The 22,320-nt window shown below is 46.5% G+C and overlaps 1 protein-coding gene across 1 annotated transcript in view; it reads left to right on the top strand.

Annotated features, from left to right (window-relative positions):
* TNR (tenascin R) overlaps nt 1-22,320 on the top strand; it is a gene marked incomplete at both ends in the record, with an annotated part of 78,761 nt that overhangs the window by 3,878 nt on the left and 52,563 nt on the right. The window contains 4 exons of the mRNA XM_080824627.1: nt 5,677-5,940; nt 9,169-9,284; nt 11,519-11,669; nt 16,965-17,234. Coding sequence (XP_080680753.1) covers nt 5,677-5,940; nt 9,169-9,284; nt 11,519-11,669; nt 16,965-17,234 — 801 coding nt within the window. The remainder of the gene's footprint in view (nt 1-5,676; nt 5,941-9,168; nt 9,285-11,518; nt 11,670-16,964; nt 17,235-22,320) is intronic.

Below are 22,320 nucleotides of genomic sequence, written 5' to 3'. Positions count from 1 at the left end.
ACTAGCCAGGCACACTGTTTATTTCAAAACTTACATATTGCCAGAGCTTCCTAATTGATGAAATGATCTAGTGTCCACACAGAAAAAAAGTATTTATAGGCAGGGAATTAAATGTAAACAGGAATAAAGTCCTAAAGGCATCAAACAACAACTCACATTCTAACAATGAGAACAGAATATCACAAGGCAATAAAAAAATAAAAAACTTTTTTTAAATTTTAAAAATTTTTTAAAAATTAAAAAAAAAAAAAGAATATCAAAAGGCTGTGACTCATTTTGTTCCAGAGGACATTGAGCAAATTAGAACCAACCCCACACGTAGTCTAATGCTGTGGAAGCTGATACAAAGATGATATCCTGGAATGAAGCTCTAAATCCAGCAGAGGGGAAAATATTCATATCTCACTGGAGATGTTTTTTATCTAAAATTAGATGATTTTCATCATTTCACTGTTATTGCTCATCCTTTTCTGACTGAATCAATGGCTCTTGCTGATACATTTTGTTTGTGTATCAGGTTACGTGATTGACCTTGATCCTTTCCATTTACGAGTGAATCTGTAACAGTGGGTTCAGAGGGCCCACTGGGAGGATTTAAAATAAAAAATAACAGCAATCAAATATCTTTAAACCTTCTGATGGGTTGACTGCTGGGAGGTCAGCTTCATTGATTTTCTGGTCTTCAGCATCACCAGTAGTTCCCCACCTGGATAAGGGGACCAGTCCGACAAGTTCCCTGCACCTGTGACTTCAACTTAATTTCTTTCACAAGGTCCATGGCAATAATGAAAAAACAAAACAGTAACGCACTGCTTAGGGAAAAAAAAATCTTTTCACGTTCCTTCATTTTTTTCCACATTTTTATTTCATTTAGCCTCCCCATTTTGTTTACTGAACTGAAATGTCTTTCTAAAAACACTTGTAGTTGTTATAGCAATTGTTCCAAAGGAAAATTCAAGCAGAAGTTAAGCCTCGTCGTTACGTGAAGCCGTGTTTGAATCCAAAGTCACGAGGGAGCTGCTGGCAAGGGGAGGCTGAGGGATGGCCCTGGGTTCCAGCCACAGGACGAGGCTCCGGGAGGCCCCTGCAGAGGATGCTAAGGGTCAGCCTGAGCCATTGCTCTGGATGGCTATTCTGTAGCCCACCTGCTTCTTAACAGAGTAGATCTTTGTTGGGCTGTACAACCCTGCCATTTCCTGCCATATTCCTGACCTTGCTTTTCTACAAGAGTGGGTCCATTTGCAGACAAAATCTTAACCCAATCCTGGATCCAGATGGAAGTGGAGATGAACCCACACTGTCACTCAGGCAAGACCCAGCAGCTGGATGTAGTCCAAACCATGAACCCGTGTTACCTCCAACACTTTACCTCTGTGCTGTTTGAAGAAGACTTCGGGAGCCGCAGATGAATGACTTTACAGGTTCTAGAAGCATGTGAGGAAGGACAGGTGCATCACCCCTACCTGTTTCTATAGCAACCCCACAGCCACCGCTCATTTCAGGAGGTGCTGCTCTCAGCGCCTGCCTTTTAAACGGCACCACAGGTCTCTTCCAGAGAAGTATCTGGGTCATTATCTAAAGTGCTACTTCGCTTGCTCTTTGAGAGAAGGCTGTGGGAGAGGGGACTATTTACCCACTGTTTGACATTTCGGCCAGATGCGCACACCACGGCGTCACTGCTTCCCTTACCAGCAGGAGTGAGGACAGGAGAGAGAAGAAGAAGGAAGGTGAAATCATGGAGATCCATAGATACACCTCTGCACGGGTCCTTCTTTTCTCTTTGGCAAGGCCATGGCACAAAGCTGCCCATCGTGTGGGCTTCATTCTGAGCCCCCTAGACCACCAGATCTTGGATACAACTGACTAGCCTTGACGAGGCCACTAAATTTGACTCCAAGCCTTGATCTTTGCCCATAACCTGCCCCGGGACAAAATCTCAGCCTTCCTGCCTCTGTTCTCTGGCCATGTAAAGATAATAGAATGAAAAAGTCATGAATATGAACGCTCAAAACAGGCCCTGGAAAGAACTACACTGGGCTTCTCATTTTAAAAATTCAAAAAGCAGCAGTCCAGAGAGACAGAAAGATTTTCCCGAGCCAGACCGCTCATTAATGGCGGAGCAAGAATGAGAACCTTGGTCTCCTACCAACTTCTAGCACTCTTTAATCCTCTCTGGGATGCTAAGTAGAGCAGAATTGAAAAATGAAAATTATAAAAGCCACATACACAAAGAAATAGTCTTTTGATAGGAAAGCTGTACCCTGTCAAATGTTGTTTCTTTTTAAGGCACTGGAGGTGGAGGAGAGAAGCACGTTAAACTGTTTGTCCACATCTGTCCCCAGTGAAGGAGGTGAGCACAGCATCTGTCCGGTGAACCGGCCGGAACTCCCCATGAGTCAGCAGGAGGAGAGAACCACCAGAGCAGGACTTGAAACGATCCAGACTGGCGTTCCCTGGACTTCAGTCGGACCTGCGGAGATCCATCAACGTCAGCCTCTGTCTCTGCCCACACTGCAGCCAGCCCGACCTCTGGCACCTGAAATTACTCGCTCCTTGGAGCAAGACGCTTTATGCAGTTGGTTCCAACGGCTCTCAGCTCCTGCGTGCACAACTGAGGCAGGATCTAGAAAGGAAACTGCGTGGAATCTTTGCAGATAAAGCAACTTCAGTTCTTCAAGCCACCATTTATTCCTTTTTAACTGCCTGCTCTTCCCCAAAGTTCAAAGTTGGAACCCCAAAGAAAGACTATGAGTACCTCGCTCCCATCCTCAATTCGCTGAATCAAGGCGTAGGGCTCTTCTACAGATGCTTTTAATAGTTCAGTATCACTTCATCTGATGAGAATTACTGGTCCCCGATGTACACAGCTGCTAAGTTATAGGGCGAGTGCCGGTGATCATGGCCTCTCCACTGAGCCCGTGGCCCCCAAGAGTACTCCCACCACAAAGAACGCCATTGCTGCTCTATCATCGAAAGCAAAGGTGGCGTTAACCACCAGGCTCAGGTCTCAAGATAAAAAATTTGCCAAGTTAAGCTGTCAAGATAAAAAATCCTTCTACACTCCCTTCTTCTTTTAAAATCCCGAAGTTCTCCGCTTGGATCATTATTAACTTTATTTTCTGGAAGAAGGAACCAAAAAGAAATATGCTGACTTGTCCCAAGTGCCCTAAAGAGTTGTTGACGACTTGAAATTTGGAATGGCCATTTCTGTGACTATCACAAAAGAAGTCCCACTTAGGAAACTTGGAATCAGTTGTGTTGAATCACAAGAGGCAGGCAGTAGAGAATCCTTTTTAAAATAAGTTTCTTACTTCTAGGCTAAGCCCCAGTCTGGAATTCGTATCTTAAAGAACAATCTGAACTCTCTTTCACTGTAGTTACATTAGGTGGCTTTGTATAAATGAAAAATAGCATCGGACTCAATCCATAACCCATCCTACAAATTGTAGGGGAAAGAACACTAGTTGTAGAAGATCTGGGTTTGGGAGCAGATTCTCCCCCAACTCCCTGACTTTTAGCAAGTCCCTTAACCTGGGTCTCAGTTTCTCCATTTATAAAATTGGGACAATTACATCTATCCAGTCTACCTCATAGGGCTGCCATTAAAGGACTTCTTCACATTTCATTTATATGGCGTGTGTGAACATGATTTATAGGTTGTGAAATGCCGAGCAAATATAAAGTGGTATTGTTTACAGGCCAAAAGGTTCTAGAGCCATTCTGCCTGGTTGAAATCTTTGCTTCTGTGTTTGCTGATGGTGGGAGTCAGCTTCCTCATCTGTAAAACAGGCGTAATAATAATAATACCTATCTCATGGTGTTGGTGAGAGGACAAAACAAGACAGTCCACACAAGAGTGCTCAGCATTGTGCCGGGTGTACAATAAATGCTCAATAGGATCATGCAAAGTACTAACAGATTCTATATATAAACTTATCCCCCCTTGGTCCAGGGGCCAGGCTATCCCAAAGATCTTAGTGCAGTTCTGAGCCTTAATAATGTCAGAATTAGAAAGGATATAAGTTTATAAATGATCATTTGAGGTTCAATTATTTAACTCTCATTTACATACATTTAGTTTCATAAATGAAAAAAATTTAAAAATGAATGTTTAATTTTTTGTTTGTTTCAGTCAGCATTTGCCATCTCTAATCTCAGGGAGTTCTGCTTTCTAGACTGTTTTGTACAATTAATGGTTTGGGGCAATGGCAGTCAAAGCAAATGCCCAGCACTGCAAATATATGGTCCTAATTTCCATCCCATGAGTCTGAGTTAGAGAGCTTGTCATTTCTGCCTCTGCCGAGGATTTGAGGGCACAAGTGTGAGCAGAACAGAGGGGACAGGCGCTCTCCGCTCACACAGTCTGTGCACAGCAGCTGGCTCAGTCCTGTGCTCTTGTGAAGGTGAAGGAGTGAGGACATTCAGAAGAGACATTCAAAGCCAGTGATGGCTCTTAAATTAACATCTTCGCCACACGTAAATTTGTAAGTTAATTACAATTATTTCAATATTGTCCCAATTTTTTATTTAATCTCTAGGCAGTTGCAATGACAAGCACACTGGACTGAGCCTCCCAGTGGGTCTTAAAGGTTCAGTTATTTAATACCCACACTCCTGGTGAATCGTCACTTCCTAAGGGAACCATACCTGAAAACCTATTGGAGTGAGACTTATTCTTGGGTGATACTTGGGGTGACATTGGAGATGTGAAACAAGAGGGAAAAATAAGCCCTCAAGAATACTTCTTTATCATCATCCCCAAGAGCAAGGTTAAGAAGAACTAGTCTAACAGAAGTCACATTTCTTTTAAAACCCAAACAGTCTCTTTTTAAAAGGAAGGATAATACAATAAATGGTTATTGAATGTCTTCATCGGGCCATGACATCCAGAACTTACTGTTTTGGCTTCTTATATTTTGCAAGATAACCAAGAATAAGCCTTTATTCCCACTTACCAAGTCAAATATGGGTCCCTAAGGTAATCTGATGACATTTCACTTACTTAACTACCAAAAATGTTGGCCAGTGGTGTGCTGTTAAATATGTAACAACTAGCCCTCCGAGTGAAAAAATTAAAAACCCTGCTTTATAGCATTTGCCAGTTTCCATGGTGGAAACACTCCTTCCATGGCCGATTTCAGACTACCAACATGCCATATGGCACTCAACACAGGGTCGGGAACAACTGTGTGGTAAAATCCAGTTGGACAGTATTTTCATCAGAGAGGTACGACACACGTGAATTACCTTGAGGGCATGGATCATGGTAAAATGTCATGAAATAATCTGAAAGTGATGAGTTTTGAGTATTTATTCCCTTTGTTTTCCATACAATTTGCTTGACTGTATGTTTTTACAATTTAGTCTTTAATGATGACTGCATTTAACAATGCTCTTGAAAAATTCCTGAACATTTGATGTCCAGCTTTCACCAGCTAGCAAGAGCTGGCTCGGGCACACCACTGGCTCACGGCCCTAGGGAGAGAGGATTACTAAGCACCAAAAAGACAGGAACCTGCCCGCAGAAGGAGTGACACATCACTCCAAGCCAGTGAGCGGAGCAGGACACACAGACAGGACAGGGTGCATGGGGTGAGATGTGAGGCAGAGTGTTGAGTCCAGGATGGGGAAGGCAGTCCTCTGAGCTCACGCTGTCTGTGTATTGCCTCCCGGTAGTTGCCCCTCCAGAGGACTTGCGAGTGGCTGGTATCAGCGACAGGTCCATTGAGCTGGAATGGGACGGGCCGATGGCAGTGACGGAATATGTGGTCTCTTACCAGCCGACGGCCCTGGGGGGCCTCCAGCTCCAGCGGCGGGTACCTGGAGATTGGAGTGGCGTCACCATCACGGAGCTGGAGCCAGGTCTCACCTACAACATCAGCGTCTACGCTGTCATTAGCAACATCCTCAGCCTTCCCATCACTGCCAAGGTGGCCACCCGTACGTAACATTTCCCCATCCTGCTTCATTTTTCTTTCCTCCTACATGAGATCATAGGCATTCATGATAGTAGTGTCTTTTCTTAATTCTTCAGGGATGCCTGCAATAGTCACAGCCCGGGAGGGGAAGGGCTTCCGATACGACCCCACTTGGAAAAGGGTAAATCGTTAAAAAGGCACTTCCGATTAAGAGAATTTCCAAATCCAGGCAGCTCCCATCAATTATAGAACCAAAAGGACAAAAAAGCAATTATTGAGTTCTGACTTGGAGTAAGCTCGAGTCTGATTAGAAGTCAAAGAAAGTATGAGACTTCTACAGACTTTGCATCTAGTTAGGGATTCAAAGCCAGAAGATATGAAATAGGATGTATAATAAGCAAGTGCTAAATGGTATGTTACAGATGGTAAGTGTATAGCAGAGTGGGAAAAAAAAATCTTATTTAAAACCACACTGACGACACCCACTTCTCCTCAGAGAGAGGTGGCATAATTTCTTCATGGTCTTTTGTTTAGCAAAATATAGTCTATTTTGATTATAAAAGTTGAGGCTTGAGAAGATAGTTTAAGAAAGATTCAGTGGAGAGAAAGAGAGGTTGAGACATAGACAGAGGCCAGCTAAATTGCTCTCCATAAGAAATAGGTTGTTGTGGGGTTTTTTTCTTTAATTTGGGACAGGGAAAAATTCCTATAGGTGCATATCTGCATTTTACATGTATTTTATTTAAGCACAGAAAAATTTTAAAAGATTGCCTACCAAGTATTAACATTGGCTACCTCAAAGAGTAGAGTAAGAAGCAGATAGAAAGGGCCTGTTATTTTTTTTTTCTCTTTATACACCTCTGGTTTCTTAAATCGTCTTTTCCAATACAGCTCCTCCACCTCTCAGATGCTGGGAAGGTGACTTACAATTCAACTCGGACACTGTGTACCTGGAGTGAGTGTCAGGTCCCACAGGTTAGGGCCTGAGTCTCACAGGACTGTCCGCACCTCGGGCACCCGTCACGGGTCCAAAGCTGTCACAGGCACTAATGACTGACCAGGTGTAAATTCCCACAACTCTTCCTTAGGTTTGATAATTCCTTAGAACAATTCACAGAACTTGGGAAAGTGCTTTACTCCCTAGTACTGCCTTATTACCAAGGATACAACTCGAGGGCAGCCAAACAGGAGAGATGCTCAGGATAAGGGATGGCGGACGGGGTGTGGAGTTTCCATGTCCTCTCCAGATAGACCACACCTCCCAGCACCTCCCTTCACCAGCCTGGAAACTCTCCAAACCCTGTTGCTTGGAGAATTTTGTGGAGGTTTCACTATGTAGCCCCAATTGAATAAGTTACTGGCTCTTGGTAAATACTCAGTCTCCAGCCCATCTCCCCTCCCTGGAGGCTGGAAGAGAGGCGGCAAGTTCCGATCTTTTAAATCATGCCGTGGTTTTTCTGGAAACCGGCTATCTCGTTATCTCGCAATCACACAACAGAGACTCTTATCACTCCAGAGATTCCGAAAGTTTTAGGAGTTGTGTGCCAGGAGCCCAGGGACAAAGACCAAATACTTGTTACTATATCACGGAGAGATTCGAGCAGCGGCGGTAACCGTGAAACAGAAGCCCCTTGGTCAGGAAATGGGACTTCTCACCAAATAAGGGATAAGAAATTTCAGTCCATTCTGTGTAGGTCTCAAAGGACAAGATGGTATTTGGTGAACAAATGCCATCAAAGTTCAGAGAAGGGGGAGGTCAAAGTGAGAAGAGCTGGCCTTGAAGGCTTCTTGGGCTTGAACTGCACTTGGAAGGATAGGGACCCCGCAGAGAGGAAAGGATTTAAATCATCCCGTCACAGAGATCCTGTTATGATTCTGGATTCCCCCTCTGAACGCTGACTCTGTAAATATGCCTATAATTATCTCTGTTTATATTTGACCTTTTTTCCTAAATTCCTCTGGTGCCTGAGAACCAATTTTAAATATCTTCAGTGATTGTGCAGAGAGGCAGGTCACCATCTGCCACTTTTCCCACCTTGCTCCGGGATGAGTCACCACAGCAAGTGCCTGGCCCGACTCCCAGGCATCTCCTCTCCCATCCACGTGCGCACACAGTGATGAGGTTTCCATCCCCCCCCCCCTCCTCCCGTGGCGTGCGTCATGCCAATTCAGGGCATCCCCTCAGGCAAGCTCCCAGGTGACAAGGACAAAATGATGTAAACTCACCTGATGTGCCTTCAAGTGGGTTCAGAATCAGACCTGTCTTTCAACCAAGAATCATAAGGAAGCTTCCAAACAGGACGGATGAGAATCTGTTGGTTTTCTGATGGAATATCCCACGAGAGGCAAAGCTAAAATGGGAGTGGGCTCCCTGGAGAACTGAGAATAAGTCATGCTGTCGTATCTCAGGGCTGGTAATTGGAACTCCATTAGGACAAGCATACCTCCACCTCACTGAACCCGTGCATGCCTCTGTCCATGTGTGCGTATGTGTGTTTGTGTTGGGGGTTGGGGGGTGGGGTCCGAGAAAGGGGAGATTAAGAAATGAGAAACAGGGTAAGTGAGGCAAAGAGAGAGGAGACAAATAATGAAGAACTGGGGGGAGACCTTGGAGTGAGAGTAAACATCCCAGGACCTGCCATTGTCCTTTGTGTGTGCCTTCCGTTGCCTCATGTACATGAGATGGACGTCTTAGACCATCCTAGACATAGGCGATTTGAGCTAAACAAAATACTCCGACTGCACCTCAGATGATCAAGAAAGGCGTTCTAGTCTTTATTCTGAAGTTGGCTACCATCCTTAGCCAACTCTCTCTGTGCCTCCCTCTTCCTGGGTGTGAAATGGGAACACTTTATTGCCTCTCAGGAGTCCTTAGAGCCTCCAAAGATAGTGTCCAATCCTTTGAGAAGGCATCGTACTAAATACCAAGATTTGCCACATTGGTAAGGAAAGGAAAGGTTGTCTCTTTTGTATTTTAATATTAACCTCTGATAGGAGAGAAAGTGTTAGAAAAGCATTTATTTGATTATATTTGCTATGTTCACTTGGGTCTCACCAGTACAGAGCAGCACCACGGTCATGACAGAGTGGGCCAGTCCTGCACCTGGGACCCACCATATTTCCAACAAGATCAGGATTGCCTGCCGCACCCAAGGTGTGGAGGGAGGACACCCAGACAAAGCCCTAGGTGATGCTCTATGTCCCTGCCAGGGATAGCCATGACATGGTCACCCACATTGCTGTGTTCCAGATCTCTCCACTCCTCAAGGGCTACATTTCAAGACCATCACAGAGACCACCGTGGAGGTGCAGTGGGAGCCCTTCTCATTCTCCTTCGATGGGTGGGAGATCAGCTTCATTCCAAAGGTAATGTCCACATGTGACACTGCCAACAGTCTCTTCTGGAGTATTCATACCCTTCTCAGCTTGGAATCAGGAGCTGCAAGGATGGTGCCACCCAATGTCTCTCTCCATGCAGCTAAGGACACAAAGGGACCACTGGTGGTGTCTGGGCTTTAGAACATCTCTTCCACAAAGGCGTGGTGGATTGACTAGCAAGAGTGGCCCCGAGCCTCACACCCTGGCTTTGGAAGACAGGATGTTGGAACCAGCCACTGGGCCCAGCTCTCTGTTCAGAAAGCTCTAGGGTTTGGCAAGCTATGATTTTAGCAAGTCTAAAAACCAAAACTTCAAAATGTTGGGGCTTCTCTTTAGGACATAAGGAAAGCCAGACTGAATCAGTCACATGGCTTCGTTCCGTGCAGAAGATGCACCAAAAGTCAGCTCGCATGGCCAGGCTCTAACGGTCTGAGGCATAACACAAAAATACCTTTAGTAAACTATTAATTGAGAAAATTCATCCTTACGCAAATTATGTTCTTAGTTTTTGAGTTGAAAAGTATCCTTATTCCATTCTAGTCTTTAAAGTAGCACTTTATTGTATTCATCTAGAACTGACTTTTCCAAGTTGCCAGAGGCACCAGCCGAGTTCTGGTTTCCCAGAATTTGTTGACACTCCTGATACTCTCCCCAATTCTACCACTCATGGGAGTGTAATGTTTAATCATAGGCCTTACCCCATCTTCATCTTTCAATATCAAATAGCATTTTTCCATTCATCAGACTTAATGACAGAGAACACATATTTGGCTAACCAGACAGTGATCTCACTATTATTTTACTTCTAAATTCTTCGAGGCATGGACTGTTGGAGCTACCAAGGACCTTCAAGTTCACAGAGTATGACCCTTCATTTTACATCGAGTTTGTTTACTTTAAAAAGACTAAGACTCAGCAAACTTAAATAACATTGGATAGCTAGTTGGTGGCAGGCTTAACACCAGAATCCAGGGCTCCAGGGTTCTGTCCGCTAAAGCAAGACTTTCTTCTCTATGTGGATAGAGTCATGTCACAACAAGCTAAACACGTCCGAACAGACGTTCTGTACAAATACTTTTTTTCAGGTGTTATCTGCATTAAAATGGCCACTCCAGTACGGTAGACAGCTGAGTAGAGAGGCAGAGAGGATCCTATCATCCTGATGCCGAGGCAGAGGAAACTCTGCTAGGTTTGCCTATTTTACATCTAGTATGTAAAAGCGCATGCCAAGGTCAAACACTTGGCCACACAGAATACTGTGTGATCTGTAGGTTGCGGCCCCTGCCTGGGAGGTGGAGTGGGGGGAGAGGGGGTGTGGAGGGGCATGTGTCCCTGTGATTTATAGGTATGGCTATAAATTACACATAGGGCACTCTGGGTGACATAAACAGAGTCCAAAGAATAGGGAAGAAGGGCAGTGACACAAAAAGAGTCTTTTTGTCCTCTCCATTTCCAGGGACACACACAGAAAATGTAAAATGACAGACTGAGAGGTGGGTAGGTAGATGATTCCGGACCCAACATCATCAAGCTAATCCTTGTCATTTCCTCTTCCACCAGTTTGTCTCTTCCTTTCTCCGTTGTGTTATTCTTTGTTCCATGCTTCCTTTTTCTCTTCTTTGTACTTCCTAGGTGGTTGTGTCACTGAGTCCTAACTCATCTGGGTGAACACAAGACATTGACATATTTGCACCCAGCTGTAACAGCATGGAAAACTCCAGATAGAGCAAAATAATAGCTCCAGTTCATTCAAAAACTGGACATGCTTTAGCCTGAAAAATGTTGTATGTATACATAAAGATATTCACAGGCATAGACAGACACAATTCCACTCTCCTAAATAGCCAAGAGCATGCTCATCATAATAAAGGCCCCCAAATCTGGTGGATGTTAACCGTAACCATCTAACATGGAATCTTTGGCAAGAGTCAGTCCACATCGCCTCATGACCAATTTTTGTTGGCAAACTCAAAAGACTCAAGGAAGGCCAAAGAAATGTTCTTGAAAGTTGATTCTCCATTTGCCAAATCCTCACGGAGCAGTAAGATTCTTACCGAGTCTGTTGGGAGTTTTTCCTGGCTCCAGACATTCAGCTGTCAGCGTCACGGGAAGATGTGGGCCCCATTTTTAATGAACAATTCACAATCGATATTTCACACTTTTCTCTCCCAATGATTTTTCTCTTTTGCCTTTTCTGCTCCTTCTTTCTTCCCACCCTCCAGAATAATGAAGGAGGGGTGATTGCTCAGCTCCCCAGTGACGTCACATCCTTCAATCAGACAGGACTGAAACCTGGGGAGGAATACATTGTCAATGTGGTGGCTCTGAAGGAGCAAGCCCGGAGCCCGCCTACCTCGGCCAGCGTCTCCACTGGTGAGTGCTCCCAACCCTTCTTCCTACGTCTACCCATTAGGTCACCCTGGAAAAAGGACAGCAAGTTGCCCAAGAAGTAGAGAGACAAAGGGTGTTGGGTTTTCTTCTGGAGCTGGAAACGATTTGGATTCCTGGAAATGGAGCTACTCTACCAGATGCATGGCTGAACATCTTCCCTATTGCTCATCCTTGCAAGCACAGAAATCTGGGAGAGTGTTATATGGGGGAAATTCTTTGTTAGGATTTCCAGCGTATTTCTTCTGATCTTCTTCATCAAGAGGCTTCATTTGTCATCCCTTAGTATCTTGAGCTTAAGAACCAGCAAGAAGATCTAAGTCTTATCTATTGGAAGATTTAGTGAAAGTCATCCAACCCTTCCCAAACTTGCCATCATTTTCCAGTGATGAACGAAAATACTTCCTTCTCTGAGTTGACGTGAGGACTAAGTTAGAAAAAGCACACAAAGTGATGAGCTCTATGTTGATGAGAGAGTGCTCAAGACCCAGTGTATACACATATACACAGAGAACACACTTAGAAGTGAGAGCAGCTGGAAATAAATCACTCAAAACAAGTATGGGTGAGTTAGGTCACTGTTCAAAGTGATGACTTAAGTTGAATATTAGTTCATCCCCATAGTTAATCTTATGCAAGACTGTTGTTTCTAGATTCAATTCAGTAACTGGGTGATCTTTTGCCTTATTGTTTTCTTAGCTAACAAAGGATGGCCAACTTCAATGCTGTAAATCAGTAATTGCGATGCATATGTGTACACCCTCCCCAAGAATTTCTCAAAGGTTGCAAATAGCATCTGGTGTCATTTTTGGTCTCATTTTATTGACATAGGAGCTGAGACTCAAGAGTTAAGCACTTTTCCCTTTTAGTTACCAGACACTGAGATAGGTGAATATTGGTACAGCTTTTTTTTTTTTTTTTTTCTTCGTAAACTGACATTGACACCTAAGAAAGCCAGTTATGGGTTTAGGACAAAGGCCAAGTTGGCCGGAAAAAAGAATGACAACACCATGTAATGAGACCATGTTTATGGATTAGTGATTCATACTTTGCTAATTGGAACCAAACTAAATAACATCAGGTGCTGGGGCTTATGCTCAGCCTAGAAAACATTGGTTTTAAACTATTGTGGTATTAGATTATGTTCCATTAGGGCACTCGTGCTCCATGGCAGTGGCTCAAGGCAAGGACAGAGGGGAGATGCAGGCCTCTGATTACATCTGCACCCGTGCCCAACACAGCCTCCGGCCAAGGCAGCTCCACCTCTTTTGTATTTTGTATGGGCATTTAAGATTTTGTTGTTTAAAGGAAAAGAGTATTATTCCCCACTAAAAATGCTTAAAACTACTGTGCTTTTTTTTTTTTTTTTTTTAGATTTTATTTACTTATTTGACAGAGAGAGAGATCACAAGTAGGCAGAGAGGCAGGCAGAGAGAGAGAGAGGGAAGCAGGCTCAACTCTGAGGAGGGAGCCTGATGTGGGGCTCGATTCCAGGACCCTGAGAGCATGACCTGAGCCGAAGGCAGTGGCTTAACCCACTTAGCCACCCAGGCGCCCCTATAACTACTGTTCTAATGCAAATATGTTTTAGAAGAAACCCCATAACCATGAAACTTAAAAGTTCTCTGTAGGAATTTCTGCAGATGCCAGTGACTAGAGTTTTCCAGTTTCATTCCCCAAGGTTATGCTGGAACCTGACATTTCATGATGTGTAGATGCTCTTCCTCTGAGATGGAATATTTCAGTGACTCCAGGTCACTCCTGTGAACTGATTTTAAGAAAAGTTGACTGGAAAACAAAACCTAGACAAAGAAGATGATTCAGAAGAGGGCAGAGAAGAGCACTGATGGTGTAGAAAGTTTTTCCTCCAAATTTGGAGAAGATAGTCTAACCCTGCCTCAGTCTTCTATTCAAGGCACATTTTTATGAAATTTGCAGTATTTTTTTTTTTTTGGTTTGAAAGGTCCTTAGGATTTAAATCCCAGATTTAAAAATTTGCGGTAAAGCTAGGCAGATTTTTTTTCAATTAAGAAAAATGTCCTAGTTAATTCTTTGGCATCGTGTACAGAGTCATGAAGAAATGGAAAGAAAAATATTTATTCCAGTTGACTTTCCGAGTAGAACTTGTGTTTGTTTAGAAATTAGGACCTAAATTGAAAGCAAGCTGACACCAACTTGACTGGAATGGGGACACCACTACTGAGAAGCCAACAGAAGGGCAGAATCCAAGGGTGGCTACAGAAATGAAGGTTGTCTCCCAACCCTGTCTGCTGTTTTCAGGGAAGGATTGTTTAATTATTTCCTTCTGCTGAGGTCTGACAGCCCCCTCCTGTGAAGCTCTGAGTCCTCAGAAGCACTCAGACTGGCTTCTTCCAGGCAGGCCCTGTAAGGAATGCAAATTACTGGACCTCCTGCAACTAGAGCCTTGGCCGGAGGATTGTATTCTAATATGGACAATCCAATTTGGTCAAGGTCTTGGGGATTTAAAGAGTTAAGGGACAACTACCTTCCAATGTCTTTTGAATTTCTATGACATCTTTTTTTTTTCCTTCAAGAAGCTTCAGTTCTCTGAAATGCTTCCCCTTCTTTCTCATGAATACAGAGAACATTCATTCATTCCATTTACTCAATACTCATGCACTGAGTATCTACGTTTCAAGCTTTATGTTTCTACAGCAGCTAGAAGACCACTTCTCCCATTTTGTTATTAAGTTAAATTAAATTTAAAAGGCCCAAGTTACCTAAAACCATTAAATTCAGAATGCTGAAAACATCTGGATGTGTTCTGTTAAATCATATCATTACCTCAAATATGAAAAACAGAACTTCATTTTAACTCCAAACCAGGTGGCACCAAAATGGCCTGGTGATTTTCATTTTGACTGGTACTAAGCCCCAAATCCTAAGCTGCTTAACAGAGAACAAGATTGGACTAGACTCAGAAAGAGGATGGGGTGCCCAGGAAAAGGACCAACTCTGAAAGATTGAGAATCTCAAAGTCAGACTAAGTCCATCCTGTGGACTTAGTCCTGTGGACTTAAGTCCATCCTGTGGAAGATGCTCCATTTTGGAGACCGTAGGAGGTAGTCCAGAGTGGACTGGTTTAAAAAACTGGTCTTTGGTAACAAGGAAGAAAAACTTTCTTTAACTAGCTAAAGCAAAAGAGAATTTACTGGAAGGACATAGAGTGTCTCCTGCAACCCTAGGACCAGAATGTATCTGGATGTCACGAAAAAACTGGAGAATGGAAAGCCAAGTTCAGGTTACTCTCTCTGTCTTTCTAGAAGCTCCCCAGAGTCACTTATTTCTCCTTCACCACGTATATTTGTTCCTAAAATTCTGCCCCCAATTCCTCTGTGTGTGTGTGTGTGTGTGTGTGTGTTGAAGAGGGAGATCCCCCAACAAAGCAATTCTCTGGGCAGATTGGGTATCTGACAATTCCACTCAATTCTGAAACTATCTACCCAGACACAGGAACAGATGCCACAGGCTGAAGGCTCAGTCCCACAAGACTGCCGTCCACATCAGATGCCAGTTGCACACCCAGGTCACTACCTGTGTTTCTGACCAACTGGCTATGCCACAGAGGTTCCCACCACCCCCTCCTCAGGTTTGATTAATTTGTTAGAGCTGCTCCTAGAACTCAGGAAATCCATTTGCTCACAAGATTACTGGCTTATTACAAAGGATATTGAAGGATACTAACCAACAGCCAGATGAAGAGGCACATTGGCCAAAGCCCTAAACAGCCCAGCATGGTGCCTGGTGGGAGTGTTCTGATTCCCCAACCTGGAAGGTCTCTGTACCCAGTCCTTTTGGGTTTTTACAGAGGCTCCCTTACTGGTAGGACTGATCACGACCAGAGGTCAGGAGTGGGACTGAAAACTCCAACCCTCTAATCACAGAGCTCACTCCCCTGGTACCCAGCTCCAAGCCTCACCTCATTAACATCACAGAAGACATTAGTGCTCTCTTGGCTTAGGAAATTCCAAGGATTTTAGGAGCTTTGTGTCAGGAAGGGACCAAGACCAAATATGTATTGATGAAAATCACTCTCTACTTTCTTCCCTCCCTTCCCGCCTGTTTTCTCTCTCTTCAGATCAGATGTTTTCTATTTGTGTGTGACTATGGTAGAGAACGGTCATACCAGCCCTGGATCTCCATGTCCCAAACCATCTAAACAGAGAACCTGAGCCTCTGGTTCCAATCCCAAATCCTTGAAGAACATAATATTGATATTAATCAGCTCCTGCCAGAGAGGCACAGTCGTATTATAAATGCAGACAGGGAAGCTGGGCCCACTCTTTTAGAAGGTAATGAGTAATTCAAAAAGGACTCATTGGCCATGCAGACCTGCCATGAGGAGTTGAGGACAGCATTTTCTATTTTCCTCATGAAGTTCTTTCTTTTTCTATTTCCATTTGACATTCTCTCTCCTTCCTTGCTCTCACCACTGTCTAATTCACTAAGAACAGGACCCCAAGTGGGTGCTGGAACCATGGGTGGTGGGTCCCCTGGGATGCCAAGCAGCTTTTCTAGATCATGCCACACCACAATGACCTTCCCCTCAGCCACTCAGTGCCAGAGGCCAGGGCTCAGGAGGGAACATAGTGCCCTTGTAGCTCAGGAATATGCAAGAGCAAGTGGGGAAAAGTAGCCCACAAGATGCTCTTCCTAAACTAAAGGCCTTTTGTGTGTGTGTGTGTCCCCAGAAGGCATGTTTACCTTCCACAGTGCAAATGTCTGTTGGGTTGTGGTACTGCCTTAGCAGCTGGACTGACGGAGCTGTAGGTGTGGCTGAGCAGAGACATCTTTTGGACACTCATGACAACAGAGTTGGAAGTCTCGGGTGTTTACATGGGGCTGATAATCTTGGAGATCTTTGGTCAGGGCTCAGAGAAGGTGAGAGAAAGGCAGAGCACACACAGCACAAGCACATCTCTCAGTTCTCTGGCCGATTACTTCCAGACAGAAGCAGGGCTCGCAAGCCAGTGGGTGCCATTCCCCTGCCCAAATGGGGGAGCGTCAGAGCTGGAACAGCAGAGCCTGGTGAAAGCAAGTCAGGGGAACTGACTTCCGGTGTCGCTTCCCCTGTTGCCGAACCGTGTGTCCTCAGGAAAGTGATTTCCTCTTACTGTGTCTCATTTTCCCCATCTGTAAATTGGGATAGTAATACCCACGTTTCTTTGACTGACCAAGCTAACCTAAGGAGGAGAGGAGAGAGCTGATTTCGAACATCCGTTTCTAAACTCTTTTTTCTGCTTGACCCTTTTCATTCAGTCATTGATGGGCCCACACAGATCCTGGTTCGAGACGTCTCGGACACTGTGGCCTTCGTGGAATGGACCCCACCTCGAGCCAAAGTCGATTTCATTCTCTTGAAGTATGGCTTGGTGGGCGGGGAAGGCGGGAAGACCACTTTCCGGCTCCAGCCTCCCCTGAGCCAGTACTCAGTGCAGGCCCTGCGGCCCGGCTCCCGCTATGAGGTGTGGGTCAGCGCCGTCCGCGGGACCAACGAGAGCCAGTCCACGACCACCCAGTTCACAACAGGTAGGCTGGGGTGTTGGGGGAGCACGGGGAGGGCGGGAGAGTTGAGCCAGCGGGTGCCACGTCCCATCAAGAGGGGTACCCAGGGGGCGAGGTGATGTTGCTTGGGCACCCACCTTACCACAGACCCAAGTTGCCAGACAGCACAGAAGCACACTCATGTTTGAGAGAGGTAGGTGCCCATCCTGCCTCTGCTACCAGCCAGATCTGTGACCTAAGGCTCTTCTCCACGGTTCTCGGGTGTCTCCTCGGTGAAATGAAAAATTCGTCCATATTGCTAGCCCAAATGGAAATTTTCTCAGAGTTCAGGAAAGGTGCCCTGCCTCGAGGTGCTTTCCTGCTCTTTGCAGGCACTTGTAATCATTCTGTAAGTTCATAATGACTGCACAGCATGGTGGCGCCCCAAGGAGTTGTGCAAAGCCCAGACTGTGTGGCTGGCGGCAGGCCTTCCGCCTAAGACTTTGACATTCAGTCTGCCCTTTGCAAACATCGGCAAGAAGTCTCCCGGGAGGCCTGCTCCCACACACAGTAGGCTGGATGAGACCCAGCCTCACTGCGATGACCACTCACCCTCCCTTCCCAGGGCTGTCAGGACGCAGAAAGAGCTTCCCCCACAGTCAGGAAAGGCCGGACCTCATGACGACCTGCTCCCTGACTCTCTCGGAGCCCATCCAGCTGACCAGCAAGGGGGCAAATGGGACAGGCGCCATCCAAACACGGGATTCCCAGCACTCCCTCTGGGTCAGCAGGGGCTGGGATCAGATAGCGAGTCTCTCCCTGACCCGGATTCTCAGTCTTGGTCTCTCTACCCTGGAGAGGTCCACATCAAGGAGAGTCTCTGACAACTCCAAGTTGTGCAGGGATCAAGGGAAACTGCTGGCCTCTGTAGGATCTGAGAACCAGCATCTTCTGATGTGGTAGAGTAGGAGAATGGCTAATTCAAGCATCCTACTTGCAGCGTGGCTCTAGAGCCCTTACGGGATGGAATAAATCAGCCAAGGGGCTTCAGGGTGCTTCCATCGGCAGCACCATCATCCTCCACCTGTGTTTAAAATCAGTCAAAGCATAAGACAGATGGAAGCCAGAAGTACTCCCTCAATTGGAGCCTGTAGCTTAATGTTAGAGACAGATGGGCTTGCAAGGTGATGGTCCCTGGGGACCTGGACCAGGCCCACCACGGGGCAGAAGTCGGGGAGCAACTCATGTTGGGATTTACACCACGGAGGAACTCGCAGAAGCCCGATGCCTGGGGAGAGCTGGCTCCCATGAGACAGGCGAGCAGTAGAGCAGACCCAAGTGCCGAGGTCCTGCTGCAAAACTCACCATTGAGCGAAATCCACCTTCCCCAGGGTAAGGAAGAGCCCCGAGTCTTATAACGGGGCTCCCTCTGCACAGAAAGACACATCGAGAGTGGGGAAAGCTTCCCTGCTAAAAGGCAGCAAGCTTGGACACTGACACAGGGATCGATTGGGAGAGAGAGGTTCTTTCCCAGCCCCTGGGCCAGAATCCGCCCCGGCCAGGGGATCGCAGGTCAGACTGTGCACCCAACACATCTTGGGGTCGCCAGTGACTGAATATGCATCTTAAAAAAAAAAATGGAACTAAATTCTTCCCCTTTCTCTTTCCTTCTCCTCCACTTAATCCCTATTGCTCATGGCTGAGCATGACCTGATACAGTGTCCCTTGGTGGTGAGTTCAAGGTCAGCCCGGTCCCCACCATCCCTCATACTCCACAACACCGCCCCCCTCAGGCCAGTTGTGGGATCTCCTGGGGGCCCGCGAGTCCCTCATTCTATTCTGAATTTCAAGACAGTTTCCGTTTGAAAAGAGGTTTCTTTGTGCTTTGCCCAGATAAGGAGTTTGAAGAGGCAGGAAAAGAGAAGGGCGCTCTGGAGCAGCACGATGAAAGGCAAATTCTTGATGTTTAGGTCGACAAGATGGAAGCGGCATTGGCTGGGGGCCCAGGAAAATTCCAATCAAGACAATTACATTCTGCCTCCTCGGAGCTCCCCCTGAGTTTCCGCTCACTGCTGCGTGATTCTCTTTCCGGTCGCCTGGCAGATTGGCAGCTGTTCCGAGGTGGCCTCCTGGCCTGCACCTCCACCCTGCTCCCCGCCCCCCGCCCGCCCCCCGCTCAGCGAGGGCGGGGCAGCTTTGCGGGTGGGGGGGGCGGGGGGGGCAGACCCTCGCTGTAGGACCTTCAGTCATTTCAGAACTCCGCTTAAATTCAAATTAGCCAAAGAGCTTTTCCAGGTGATGTCTTCGGCACTAGGAGCGCACTAATTGCCCTGGCAATTAAAGCAGAGATTTGTTTCCTGCGTGGTGAGTGGGTATTTGCCTGGGTCCTAGAGCTGCTCCCAAAAAGGAAAGCACCGTGATGGGAGCACAGTGGTGAGAGAGACGCCAGCCCAAGCAACCCAGGAGGCCAATCTCGAGAACCTCCCTGCTCTCGGTGGTTCTGGCTCCAGGAACCTTCATGAAGGCAGTCCAGGGACACTTTCTCTCCACTGGAGGCCTTCTGTCCTCCCTCAGGGCACTAAACTCAACCTCCAGAGCATTTGGCCGAGCAGAGGCTGCTGCTCTAACCTGAATGCCCCAGAATGCTGTTATGGTTTGAATTGTGTCCCCTGAAAAGATGTTGGAATCTTAAACCTCAGTCCCTGTAGATATGACTTTATTTGGAAATAAGGTCTTTGCCGATGACCAAATTAAAGGAGGTCATTAGGGTGGGCCCTAATTCAGTCTGACTGTGTGTCCTTAGAACAAGGCGAAATTTGGACACGGAGGCCAGTACACAGCGAGAACGCCGTGTGAAGATAAAAAGTAGAGATTGGGGTGATTCTTCTGTCAGCCAAGGAATGGCTAAGATTGCCAGTGAACCACCAGAGATAGGCCTAGAACAGATTCTCCCCTACAGCCCTCAGAAGGAGGCCGCCCTGCCCTTGATCTCAAACTTCCGGTCTGTACAGACAACACATTTCTGTCGGCCAAGCTGCCCAGTCTATGGCAACCCAGGAAACTGAGACAAAGGCCCACATCCCAACGGTCGGAGCCCCCGCCTGCTCAACAGCGATCCCACTCGCTGATTCCCTCACATGTGCAGCCTGGCTGGCATGTGCCACCCCAGCCAAGACCAGCTGCCCTCAGCCACCTCGCCCCGAGCATCCTCAGATGCCCCCCTGCCAGCCGAAATATTGAACGAGACTTCTCTAAATAGGCTTTGAGGTGGCAGACACCAAAACCTGACAATTTTCAACCAGGTGCTTTGCATGTGTCTATTGAACACCTAGCAGGGGCCAAGCACTGTTCTAGGCACTGAGCCTCCAGCATAAACAAGATAGACGAGAGCCCCGTTCCTGTGAGTTACATTCCAGTAGAAGAAGAAGCAAAGAAACATACAGGATCCTTCCACCCTGAGTGCTGTGCCCAGAAGCGAAAGGGATGCTGTAAAGGAAGGGCCGTGTGGGACTGAGTTATTCAGAAACACCTCACTGAGGAAATGCAGTTTTAACCAACACCTAAGTGACCTAAGCCACGTGAGGTTCCAGGGAAGAGCATGCCAAGCAAAAGTCGCAGCCAGATCAAAGGCCCTGGGGTGGGAGTAAGTTTGATGAGTTTCACGAGTGGGGAAGAAAGGGAGTACAACTGAAGCACAGTGAATGAGGGTAGAAGTCTTACGAGACAATGTCTGAGAAGCAGAGGGCCATGCAGGAGACAAGCAGGAGTTTGTAATAGGATGCAACAGGCAATCTTTAAGCAGGAGAAATGCTTGGTCTAAATTACGTTTTAAAGACTAGATGTGGCTATTACCAGAGTCCACAGCCCCGAGTCTCTCTACAGGCCCCCCCTGGACATCAGTCTTTGCCTTCCCCTGGCTTAGTGACATGTTGCAGAGACCAGACCAGCTCCTACCTACAGGGAGGGCTGCCCTTGAGCCAGCCCTCCTACAGGTCAGGCTTCAAGACCCAGAGGAGGGGCCTGCTTAGTTGGTGAAGCATCGGACTCCGGATTTCAGCTCAGGTCATGATCTCAGGGTCCTGCGATCGAGCCCCACATCTGGCTCCCTGCTCAGTGGGGAATCTGCTTGAGGGTTATTTCTCCCTCTCCCTCTGCCCCCCACTCATGCTCTCTCTCTCTAAAATAAATAAATCTTAAAAAAAAAAAAAAAAAAAGACCCAGGGGAGCAAACAATTTCATTCCACCCCATTCCTAAGACCTCCCCACTGTTGCCAGGTGGACTGGAGAGACCCCAGGCCCTGAGGCCATGACCCAGCCTGCCCAAAAATTGTCACTAGAAGCTCTTGGTGTCACCATGAGAAAGAATCCAAGGACAGACACAACACAGCGATGAGCAGTAGAAGCAGGAAAGTTGATTAAAGTGAAAATACACTCTAGTGACATGAGAGCCAGCGAGCTCAAGGGAGAGGTGGTCCACTGGGGTTTGGGTCTCCATGTTTTATTGACAGTTGTTAACAAGGGAGTGGAATATTCATTACTGGGGGCAGGGATTTCTTAGAAGTAGGGTGGTTTCCTGTCAGGGCACCCTTCTGGAGGAGATTTTAGTATGGTAATGTAGTCTAATGAAGGAATAATGTGAACTTTTGCCTACTTTGTCAGCCATCTTGGGCCTGTCTGGTTCGATCCAGTTTCTTGTGGTTTTGTTCGGGAGTGCTGCCAGGTCAGGTCAGGCCTCTGACTTTCTCGTAGTGGGCCATGACTTCCCCCTTTGCTGGCCTCCAGGGATCCTGTAAGAGCCTAACTACCTACTCTAATACTCCCAAGCCCTCATTCCCAGCATTGACCTCTTCTGGCATCCCTGGAAATCACTGGAAAGTGCCTGGTCCCTTCAGAGACAACACTGCCCCCTATCCACAGTGCATAGTTGCTAAGGCCAAAAAACTCTAGAAAACAAAAAAACATAGTTTCCAAGGTCTGGAATTTTTAGTTAGGAAGAGCAGTAGGTAGGTACAGGACTCCACCAAACCCTAACTCTAACCCTAACCTCTTTTTACTCCAATTCCATTCAGGCCACACACGCCACACCCCACACCCCACACCTTATCCCAGCCTCTGCCCCGGCGTGAGATGA

The sequence above is a fragment of the Martes martes genome (genome assembly GCF_963455335.1).
Source record: "Martes martes genome assembly, chromosome: 15".
In the NCBI taxonomy this organism is placed as follows: Eukaryota; Metazoa; Chordata; class Mammalia; order Carnivora; family Mustelidae; genus Martes; species Martes martes.
This window is presented reverse-complemented; position numbering and strand designations above follow the sequence as displayed.